Source organism: Pezoporus wallicus, unplaced genomic scaffold (genome assembly GCF_028554395.1).
Source record: "Pezoporus wallicus isolate ANWC-B61680 ecotype Strahan unplaced genomic scaffold, APGP_CSIRO_Pwel_v1 contig_5935, whole genome shotgun sequence".
NCBI lineage: Eukaryota > Metazoa > Chordata > Aves > Psittaciformes > Psittacidae > Pezoporus > Pezoporus wallicus.
Window position 1 is genome coordinate 2,387,010 of NW_026637215.1, and position 12,337 is coordinate 2,399,346.

General features: G+C 43.8%; 1 protein-coding gene across 13 annotated transcripts in view; it reads right to left on the reverse strand.

Moving 5' to 3' along the window:
• Positions 1-12,337, reverse strand: part of ATP2B2 (ATPase plasma membrane Ca2+ transporting 2) — a 273,342-nt gene that overhangs the window by 113,825 nt on the left and 147,180 nt on the right. For all 13 annotated transcript variants that reach the window (XM_057404260.1, XM_057404271.1, XM_057404259.1 and 10 more), the window contains exon 3: positions 11,482-11,679. In XM_057404260.1, coding sequence (XP_057260243.1) covers positions 11,482-11,679 — 198 coding nt within the window. The remainder of the gene's footprint in view (positions 1-11,481; positions 11,680-12,337) is intronic.

The window sequence follows — 12,337 nt, forward strand, 5'->3', positions numbered from 1 at the left end:
ACCCCTTTTGTGAGTTTTGCTCTTTGGACAGAACAATAAAACCTCCTGTGCAGCAACAGCCAAACAAACAGTGCTGCCTGTTTAGCAGCAAAGATGGTAAAGGATCCACAGTAGGACACATTGGCAGTGAAGGCTGCACGGCCCTTATACCCTCTTACTTACAACCTGGTTTTCCACTGATGCCTGGAGAATGCTATGTAACACACTCTAGAGACTCACAGAATAACACACTTCAGGTTTGTACAGTACAAAGCAAGGTCTGAAACAAAAGGGGGGCGGATTCCAAATCTGTTCTAACTAAGGGCTAAAATGAAATCAAGTCAGAACTAAAACCTCTGAGGAAGTACATGGCATGGCATCAGATTATGTTGTACTGGGCACATGCCTGGCAGTCCTGCCAGACTCCAGCCAGTGCTTACAGCCTGCAGATTGCGCCAGTGATGGGCTCAGGACCTGCAGCTGGATTCCCCAGCCAGGCCAAGGGGTTCCGAATTTACCCTGACAGTGAGGACTACCAGGGAAGCTGTTCCCTGGACCTTTTGTGAGATGCCCTGCGGAGAAGAGCTGGAGGATGTTGATCAATGAGGAACTGAACATGAGCCGGGTCCAGTGTGCGCTCACAGCCCAGAAAGCCAACCGTATCCTGGGCTACATCAAAAGGAGCGTGACCAGCAGGTCGAAGGAGGTGATCCTGCCCCTCTGCTCTGCTCTTGTGAGACCTCACCTGGAGCATTGTGTGCAGTTCTGGTGTCCTCAACATAAAAAGGACATGGAACTGTTGGAACAAGTCCAGAGGAGGCCACGAGGATGATCAGGGACTGGAGCACCTCCCGTATGAACATAGGCTGAGAAAGTTGGGGTTGTTCATCCTGGAGAAGAGAAGGCTGCGTGGAGACCTCATAGCAGCCTTCCAGTATCTGAAGGGGGCCTATAGGGATGCTGGGGAGGGACTCTTCATTAGAGACTGTGGTGATAGGACAAGGGGTAACGGGTTAATAAAACAGGGGAAGTTTAGATTGGATATAAGGAGGCACTGGAATGAGTTGCCCAGGGAGGTTGTGAATGCTCCATCCCTGGCAGTGCTGAAGCCCAGGTTGGACAGAGCCTCGGACGACATGGTTTAGTGTGAGGTGTCCCTGTCCATGGCAGGGGGGTTGGAACTTGATGCTCTTAAGGTCCTTGCCAACCCTAACTATTCTGTGATTCTATGTTTGCTAATGATTGTTTTCAGCATCTGCAACAGAATTCTGGAACTTTCTGAAGCGATCACCCAGGGGTGCAGGGCTGGTTTGCTGTCCCACTGACACGGTGTGTGAAGAGGATGGAAGTTAAGATTCAAATCACTGCAAAGTACTGAAATGAATGAAATGTAGCTGCTTTTATTTTAAAAAGGGCTTCACGTTTTCTGACATACCTTTTGTGTTATGCAAATGGCATAAAGATATAATGGATCTTCAACATACCACAACTATTACATGATGACATTTTTACAATACCAATGGCACACACACAGGTTGTGGAATCAGTTTTTCATCATAATGTTTGTAGCTGGAAGGGCTGGCAAAAGACTTACAGTTGTTTATTTCTATGTACTGCTATGATTTTAGGAGAACTCTGAAGCAGTATTAGTGCTGGCCTTACAAACCGGATTTTTATGCTGCTTCCATTTGTGTATTTTTTAATGCAATCTATGTTACCACATGTAAAATGCTTATAAAAATATATTAAGATCTAAAACTGCCACAAAGAACAGAGAATTAACTTTGTTCAGCTGACTCACTTCTGACATTTCTTATTCTTTCACTCATTATTCAGATCTATCAGTGCATACTAATGAAACCCAGGGAGACGGGTTTTTAGAGACAGGGAGACATGCAACATTTCTCTGAGGAAAACCTTGTGTCCTGGGATCTTTAACTGCCCTGGCAAGACTCTGGGGATGTAAAAGTTTGGCAAAGACCTTAAATATTCATGTGCTTCATCAAGCCTGGGAGCAGCCCTTCTGAATTAAAATGCTAAGGAGAATGTAGGATGAAATCCCGGATGTAAAAGACAAGGTAAAAATGGATAAATGCTGCATTACAGTACTTGGTTTATTTCAGTTATACCCACTGCACCTCATCAGGAAGCAAATGAACTGAATCCCACAGAGGATGGCTCAAGATTTTCACGTGGTTATTTATCTAGGGTTACTTTTAACTAAGTTTAATGAAATTTGGTTAAAGCTCCTCAATAATTCAGGCTTTCACTTTCTGTAACTGTTCTGAAGCAACAGCTTATCCCCCAGGGTCACTTGAGCAAAGGGAGCACACAAGTGTTTCTTGCTCAGATGAAATCTTGATCCATGCACAGATTTGCGAGTGCTTATTTCTAGTGCTGAGGTCACCCAAATGATCAGTACTAATAAAGACAAAAACAATAACCCCGGTCTGTTTCCATTTGGCAGGAACTGACTGTACTCTCTAATTTACTGCATACCACTTCCAACACCAGATGAGTGGGTCGTGCTCCTGCAGAGCTAATCCTGCTATTTGTTTTATACCCAGCGTTTGCCTCCTGCCCAACTGACACCTGTGTGTTTCTCCTGTGCCAATATGTGTTTGCGTACACAAGGGTCTATTTTCAGGTTTCCTCAGCAGGGAATCTTGTATGTTTTCACAGGTTCAGAATAAGCTGATTTCATCAGAAGAACGTAAGATTTCCAGAAGCCCCAGAGAAAAGCAAACCAATCTCCCACATGTCTTGGAAAAAAAAATATAGGAATTTTAAGATCTGGGCAAGAAGTCTAACAAAGCAAACACATTTCTGCGAGAGCAGGAAGGACGATTCAATACTGCAGGAGTGAGCTACTCCACCTGAAAACACTACACCAAACATATCTGTGTCACACCAACAAAGAAAGAGAAGGGATGAAAATCACAGATTAAACACAGGGAACATGAGAAGAACGTTAATCTAAGATCAAGGTGCCCATCATGCATGGCAACGCAGAAATGGTCTTTTTCCCTCTTTTACCACCCTGCCTGAACTACAGAAACCGCTCCAGCATTCACCCTCCTGTGGAAACCAAGAAGTGCTCTGCTGCTTTCCTCCCAAAGAGGAAGGAGGCAGCCCCTCCTGAACACCAAAGCACTGCCCAATCGCACCCCGTATTCTCAACGCGCATCTTGCCAGGCTGCGATGGTGGCTGCTGGCTGCTGACTCAGCATGGCCAGCTCAGATTTCTAGCTGCGTGCTCAAACAGAGGGAAGATTTCTCTATATGCAGAGAAACCCACCCAAGAGCAGAAGAAAAAACCTGCACGTGACTTCGATATCATACACTGGTACAGAGTTTTGGCCGAGTTACAAATACAGGCAAGGGAAGGGGGTAGGAATTACCCTAGGAAAAAATATAAGATAAAGCCCAAATAGAGTGAATTTATGGAAAAGGCTAAAATCTGGATTAGAAACTTCAGCTGTTCACAACTGCAAATACCAAGCAATAAACAAAATTCTTAACATGACCTTAAAGCTAGGTTAGAAAGGTGGCATTCCTTATTTCCCCCTGGATGCAGCGGAAGGTCTGAATGGCTGCTGTACGCTGTTATACTAAATTTCCCTTTAGTAGCCTAGACATCATGTGAGAAGCAATAAAACCCCAATCTGATCTGGGGAAAGCTGAGAAGTGGAACCACAAAAAGATATTGCCTGTGACCACAAAACTTTGAAATGTGTTGAAGGAGTAATGTCTTAATTATGTTATACTACTCTGTTGGTTTTAATCCAAGAGATTCCATAATACCTATACTAAGCGCTGGGGAACTGGGACAGACAGTGTATCTTTAGAACATGACACTGTACTTGAGTCTAGCCAAAACCCAGCAGACAGCCTACTGCAGCTCTTCTGCTCCAGCACAATCTGCACTGAGGGTCAGGAACCTGTGAGGAGGAGAACTGCACTGACCTACACTGACAGAGAGAATTCTTTAATAAAGGTACACAGTACATCACTTCCTTCCACAAGTACCTAGTCACTGGTCAAACCTTTCCCACTGAGCCTTATTCCTACAGACCTGCCCAATGTGTTGCAATGTCAAGAGATGTATTTTGAGGGTATCTTCACAGAGACAGCCCAGCATTTCAGATCCCAGGCAGTGGATCTGCACAAGGTAGGAGATAAGTCGGTTGGTTGTAGGTTTTTTTCCCCCTCAGACTGATTCTTTTTATCTACCCAGCACGTGGCTGACTTTGCTCCTGTGGCAAGGACCTTTACAGCTACCTGGCAAACGTGGCACTGACAAGCATGTTGGCTCTGGCATTTCCATGTCTGACTGTGACCTGCTGTCCCCTCAATCCTTACACATGTACTGTTCCGGTTCACATATAAGGATCGCAAGATTTGCTGGAATATGCACTGAACACACCATGAGTACAAGTACTCCTCAGGAAGGCTTAGCACAGAGACAAGATGGGCAGCTATCCTCACAGGAGCTGTGGATCAGCTGTATCTTCTCTCCAGTTGCACAGACATCCTTTCCGATTTAAATCTCCGACATAAGTCCCCACTGACCAAGTGACACGACACATTATGGGAATGATAAGGAAACAACTGAGTTGTGAACCCCAGAAATACTGTCTCTTGTAAGGGAACTAAAGGATGAGAGGTCAGCAGGCACCCCAGGCCCAGCCCCAAGCAGCAGCTGCCTATCAACGCCACCAAAAGCTTAATGAAAGTGGCTTCAGAGCACCAAATTCCAGGGGACCATGCCCTGTTTCCATGTCTTCTCTTCATTAACTTGCTGCATGAGTACAGGGACAGCTGACCCAGCCAAACCTCTGCTGAACAGTGTATTAAGCAGTGTAACCCATCATTTAACTTCTGTTTCAAGGTGGAGTTTTGCAGTGAGAATTTCAACAGAAGACACCTCAACCACAAAGACTTTTTCCTGTTTTTCCCCATAAGCTGTAAAGAACTGTACACCTGAAAACAGACATCATGCTTGCAGCTTCACACTGAACTCTGGGATGCTGTAACATTCAACCTCAGGCTACTCTTTTCCCCCTTCATGATCCACAGAAGGAAACAGAATTCAAGAAGAAAAGCTGACAGGTTTGTTACATCCATGTAAATAGTAACTGAGTGTCACATGTTGACAGGAGTGGGTTTTGCAAGTGGGTGATAAGAGCCACATGTGATGTGAGGCCTGAAGATAGTAACAAGGGAGAGGACCCAAAAGGCTCAGAAATTGCTAGTGGGGGTGTTAGCAGAAGACTGAAGACTTTTTAACAGCTAATCAATGCACCAAACCTGGGCAATGGGGCTGATGTGCTCTGAACTGCAGGGCAGACTGAGTGAAAGTGGCTTCAGAGAGGGACAGCAGCAGCACAAATCACAGTTAAGTCATTCCCACAAGAACAGGCTGTTTCAGCAGAGACCTAAGGGGAAAGAGACTCAAAAAAAAACCCCAAATAATCCCAAAGCAAAACTAAAATGAACAAAAAAAACCCCAAAAATACAGGTGAGAGACTCCTGCACATCTACAGCTAAAATGAGACCAAGATCTGGGGGGAACTGAGAGAAGAACTGCCGTTTCCCACTCCCTTGGTGGGTTTCTGAGTGTACTCTCTCTTTCCCAAAGGATGCTTCGTTTCCTCAAGTGATGCAAAGGTTTGAGACCCCAAGTCCAGCTACTTCATCTCATGAAGCAGTTCTATTTCTAAAACAGGACACTTGGTATTTCGTTACAAACTGCACACAATAATGATTTCACCATTCACTGATACACAAAGACAGCTTTCAAATTTAGTCCCAGACTAACTACATCAAAACGTGAATGCAGGATCCCAGATATTCATTAACTCCTTGTTACATATCATAGCCTTACTGCTCGGTTTGCTCAGGGAACCCAGGAACCCAGGACAAGGATTTTGCTCTGAGGAGCAGTCTTTTTGAACTGAAGCGGCACCCCCGTGTGATCAGCACTGCAGTACAGCCACATCTGCACCAGGTCTGCCTCTCAAAACACATTTGCTGGAAGCAGCCGCAGTTTTGCACTTTGCTGAAGAAGGAGCCCGTGAGAGCTGTGAGGATCAGTCATTGCCACCGGGCTGACAATAATTTATGCAGGAGTTCTCAATTGTTCTTAATGGCCTGCCAGATGATAAAGGGAATGCAAAGCAGATCACAAAACCAACTCCAGCATAGCCGCTGAGAGCAACGTTCTTGAAACTCACTCCTGCTAAGAAACAGGAAAACACAGGAACTGAAGTGGCTTCCGGAGAAGCAGTGAAGCAAAGCTCCGCTATCGTCCAGTAATTCCTGGAGATGAGATTTTGTGACTGCAATGGAAAAATTAAACCATGATTTCCAAGATTCACCAAGATTTTCAATGGAGAATTGGAGTAGAACAAAAACTTCCTATACTGTCAACAACAGATTATTACTCTTTCCAGTTGGTTAAGAAACGTTGCTACTGATACCTCAAAACCTCAGAAATACCAACTGTTTCCAATAGTCTGAACTGAATGCAACTCAGTAGGTAATAATCCCAGACTGGTTTGTGTTGGAAGGGACTTTAAAGCTCATCCAGTTCCAACCCTGGAGCCTTGAACACTGCCAGGGATGGGGCAGCCACAGCTTCTCTGGGCACCCTATGCCAGCGCCTCAGCACCCTCACAGGGAAGACCTGCCTAATGGCTAATGCCAAATCTCCCCTCTGTCTGGTTAAAGCCATCCCCCCTTGTCCTATTATCTACTTATTTTTCCCAAGATAACACCAAACTGTGTTGTAGATGTTTGGAAATGCAATTATGCTACAGTCAATGGACTTAAATTTGGCAATGTATCAACATTCATAGCTTAAAATGGGCAATGAAACCGATCTAGAAATACACACAGAAAAATCAACTTCTGAGCTTGTAACTGCCTTATACAGCAAAAGGCATCAACATACATACATTAGGCTACACCCTTAAACAAGGTTCCTGAAGCAATTCATGGACACTGGTATTTTCTGGATGTGTGGTCTCTTTGTGTACTTCACAGTAATAGAAAATAGAAGATCCCCTCTCTTTGCGGACTCCAGCCTGTCCAAACCCTTTCCCTGCTACCTGCCCAAGACTTACCATCTTTAGTGGCTTCAGCTACATCTCCCTGACCAGACTTCTCATTCAAGTTGCTCCTGGACATAAACCATGGACTTTCTTAACAGGAGGAAAACGCATCTGGCTAATGCCAATGCTTCTGCCACTGACAAAGACATTTCTGTGGAAACACCAACTTCTGCATCATTTGGACTCCAATAGAAAGGCCCATGCTCTGTTCATCATCCTTCCCTAGGCACAGATGTCAGGGACATCAAAAAAGCATACGATGATCATAGGCACTTTTAGCCAGGACAAAAGAATTTACACAATTATCCCATGCAATGTGAGGTCCATCTGCAGTACAAACTTCCCTGTGACATGAAAAGCGCTGTGTCAGTACGTACCATGGACCTGCAAGGAAACTGCCTGTTCCCAGCAGGGTCTCACACCTCTCTGCTCATAAAGGTTACACCACCTGTATTTATATTTTAACTTCCTGTAAGTCTTTTCCATTGCAACAGTACTGAATTTATATTTACAACTGGTTCTAGACTCTGAAAAGTCCACGTGGATGACAGCAAGGTGATGAGTTCAGACAGTCAGCAGTGATGAGCGAGCAAATCAGTGTGGACAGGAGAAGAATCTCACTGACTCATTTTCCAAATTAAAATGCATTTCATTTGGAAAAACAAAAGAAATAAAATAGAATTTAAAAGAGGAGGCTGCCTCTATTTTGTGAAACAATGCCTTTCCATGTTGTAAAACAAGCATGCACCAGGAAGTAGTGTCCTGTTACACACAGGAGACTTCTTGCTGAGCTATAGACAAACTTGATTGTCACAAGGTTTGTATTTCACACATTGTCATCTACCAGCAAAATCAAATACCCACAACTTTTAGGGACTGGGAGGAGGAAGGGGATGAAGAGAGACAAAGGAAAGAACAAAGTTAAGAATGCATCATGCAGGAAGAGGAATTCTGTCCAGCAAAGCTGCCCATTGGCTCCTCAGCCCACGGAGCTGCAGCGGCTGTGAGCAGGCACAACCTGCAGCCTCCCACTTCTCCTGTGAAGGGCTGCAGGAGAGACCCGAGCCCCAGGACCAGCTCCCCTGTGCCCTGCTCATCACAAGGCTCCGTGCAGGGCTGGGCAGCACAACCACCGAGTTCAGCCAGAAACCACCAGAGAGTGTTTTAAAGTGGGCTGTGGAGGCATGGAGCACATTCAAGAGTAGACAGTGAGCAGGAAGTGCCAGCTCCCCTTCCCAACAGTGGGCTGTATCTGCAGAAGAAAACATGCTCTTCTCATGAAGGAAATAAAACTTGCAACTAAATGTGCATTTCAGTAAATCATTTTCATTCTGGGAAGAGTCAGAAAAGGAAAATACAGGTTTTCACACTTCCCAAAGGAGGATTTCATACTTGACCTAGTCAATGGGCAGGGACTCCCTATTACCCCCCAGAGGCAATATTACCCTCTCACTTCAGGGAAGCGACATCAGTGATACAGACTGTGGCAAGGATGTTAGATATTACATGGCATTTATTTCCATACTCTGATACAACAGCAGTGCAGAGATGGACCAACCTAGAGCAATGTGGAATAACTGAGGTTTAGATAGGTGAGCAGACGCTTCCCAAGAGCTGCTGCCCTCTCAAAGAACTACATCTCCCCAAGACAGGCCCATGTTTGCTCAGAATCCAGGTTCATGTTCAATTCAAGAAATAGTTTAAATTGCCCAATGTACTGGCTGAAGTAGAGGCAAAACAACATACTTTGTTCCTTCACAAAAACTTTGCATTTTAGTCAATATTAGACTATATCCGATTTTATTTTATAATTGGCTACAGAAGGTTATGCAAAACCCATCAACTCAATTTGAAGTATGACTATACCCCACTTCACCAATAGCAAAATCAAGCTTAATATGTGTCAGGTTTGCTATGTTCAGGACACCTACCAATAAATGTACAGCAGTTTGTAATATACTCATTTCAAAAAGAAAGAGAATCTCCCACATACGTGCAACTGCTCAACTCTGGCTATTGTACAGAGGCTCAAAAGGCACTGCAGATTTACAGCAGCCAGGCACTTCCAGCTCAGCAACACAGACGTTTTCATGATGGCACTGGCACAGAAGTTCTTAGCAAACACTTGCTCAACTGGCAAGGTCCAGGACTGAATGCTGGGGCTGAGTGGCCCAATCCCTTTACTGGTGTGGGCCCTCACTTTGATGTCGTAAGTGGTATCGGGCTTCAAACTCATCAAAGTGATACTTGTGTCCTCGGTGGTATTAAGCAGGGTGACAGACGTAGTGTTACACACTTACTCCTCACAGGAACGTTCTCAGAATTAATCCATACATGCCTGGGAGACACTGAGACACCACTGTGACAGAGGCCATAAAAATACTGGGTCTCCGACGTCCGCGTGCTGCCTGTTGGAGATGGGCTGCTTCCAGCTCACCCGGATGGCAGTCGAATTCACAGACTCTGCCTCCAGCTTTCGAGGTGGGGCACTGGGCACATCCCCATCAGAGCACAAATGCAATATTCCAGTGACTCTTAACATTTGCAGGATGGCAGAAATTACAGATACACCCGACCTCTGAAGCCATGTGTACTCCTCTCCCCTTCCCTGCAGTACCCTGCTTGCCAAAGACAGCCAGCCCAGCTCTGCTCTGGGGGTGGCTGGGCTTGTGCTCCTTGAACTGAAAATGCTCTTGATGCACATCACTGGTGAGAAGTGACAGAACGGCGCCTGCACGCATGGAACTGGGGGATAAACAAGCCTTTACTTAACAAAAGTAAGGGACCTTTACAATGCGTTCCAAAAGCTGGATTAAAAGATATTCGGTAATTTGATTTATTCTCCTCATGTAAAACACGGCAAGAGGAAAACGATTCTAAAAACATAGAGAAAATGGTGACCAGTGAATAAAACCCTGTGCTGTGGGAAAACACAAATGCTTTTTCCCAGGCTGTGCTGCTGAGCTTTCCAGACTATCTCAGAATTTCAGAGGTGTCATACCTACCCGTGGGAAAATAAAGGTTTTAAATGCAGCACTAAAGTAAGAAGAATAGTGATTTTAAAACCCAAACAAGACTGCCTGCTGACACATCTCCCCTCTTAACAAAACCCGTAACAATCCTACTTCCCAAATCCCATTCCCACCCAATAAATTAAAAATAAGAGGACAGTCCGCACGTTTACACGTAAGAAAGAAGGTTGCAGAACCAAGTTCTAATGTTGTAAAGCACCATTCATGGTTTTCAACGTCCCCAAGGTATTCTACTATGTCCAGTTATTTGAGGTAGTGGCAATAAGTAACATTTTCTTCAGTTAAAAGACAAATGACTCCTTTATCTTTCCATGCCTAAATCAGATACCTGCTGAATCAATAGCCACATATTCAAAATGCAGTTAGAAAGCAATAAAAGATTCCTGACTGGATAGAAAGGATTAAAGAATCATAAATAATATGCAACAGCTCTGCATAGCTACGTGCTTATTGTGCTTGTAAATGGAAAAGGAAGAAGGAAGGGTCTTCAAGGAAAGCAGCCAAACGAAACTGAAGCAAATGTAAAAAGTATTTTAAGGCTATATTTAGAGGAAGACATTCTTCCTGCATTTGCCAAGCTGTGCACGTCATTTCACACAGCATGTTTTAGCCAGCTTTGTAAGTCTATGAGAGAGCGGGGAGGGGGGGAAGGAATCTGTATCAGTTGCCAGAAATGGAAATCTTACATTTATGTAGAGGAACAAATACTTTAAGCATGTGAATCCAAGACAACTTTCTGAAGGGGGGGAAAGGGGAAGGAGGGGAATGGGTGTGCAAGCATGGTGTTAAATTTTCTAGATACCACAGAAGAATTCTGCAGTATCTAGTTTATAAGTAACATGATTTAGCCTCTAATACTCCCTTTTGAGTCCAGGCTCACTAGCCTTACCTATACCACTAAAAGTACTCAAATGAGTGAATTTCACTAAATTCAGGTCTTCAGCTGGTGTGTTACAAACTATCTGACAACTTGCCCATGTTCATGCAGACAGGATCCATCAGTTACAGAAGCAACTAAGTACTTCTCTTCTATAATGCAGTAAATGACCATCTTGGATAAACAAACACCAAAGGCAAGCACAAAGGTGAAAACAGAAACAAAACTATTCCAGATTCGCAAGAATATGGTGCTTTTTCTTTAATGTGTTTAGCACATGTCACAAGGTTTCACTATTTGCATAAAGAAATGTCAAGCACACAAAAAATATGTCAGTACCAGATGTAATGGTAACAGGCATAAACCACGTGGAAATTTCCTGTTAGTGACCTTCTGGAGGGTGGGGATGGAATTCATTTGAGAGATAGGGCTGGTTTTACTTCAACTTACACAAATGACTTCTAGAAAAAGGTTTTACCTTCATTCCCTTCTCCAGGCGGCTGATAAAATGAAAGTCCCAAAGATATGATGGCTGCAATTTCCAAGATTATAAGAGTCACATCCTGCAAGGCTTCCCAGACTAGCTGTAAGAATGTTTTTGGCTTCTTTGGAGGTATAAAATTTTTTCCAAAAATAAGCTTTCTTTTTTCTAGGTCTGCAGCAGTGCCAGCTAATCCTGTAAAGAAAATAAAACAGCACACATTAAAATTGCAGTGGAATAGAAAATGCCTGCTTAGATCTGCATCCCTGCAAGTTATTTCTCCAAGAGCAATTACAAGCTGTACCACCTATGGCATATTAACAAATAGACAGATATTCCACTTAAATTTTGCCTTTGCAAGACGATACATCCTTACATTCTGAACAGAATCCTTATGGGCTGCATTTGGTACTCATTCCTAACAGTTTAAAGCATACAAAAAGTCAGTAGGTTTACTTTAATAAGACCTATGTATACAGATACATACATACATGTAAGCAATGACTTCTGAAAATAGCCCATAAAGCACAAACACAGTATACTGGGGATGTAGCTGGAATAGCCATTGGCAGCTTTTGGTAACAGCCACAGAAGCAGTATTACATATGTCTGTTCTGACCTCAGGTCCACAACCTTGAAGTATAATGCAATAAAGCAAGTCTCATTCTACTGCAGAGCAGCCTCTCCTGCTGCATTCGTACTGCCACACACCACTAGAACGAACTGTTGGTTAAGTGAACAAAGGCAGCAAAAGTGACAGGTTGCATATGCAAAGAAAGTAAAAAAGGGAATGATACGGTTCCTTAAATCAATATAAAAATCCATATTTTGCACGACACTTCAATTTAAGAAC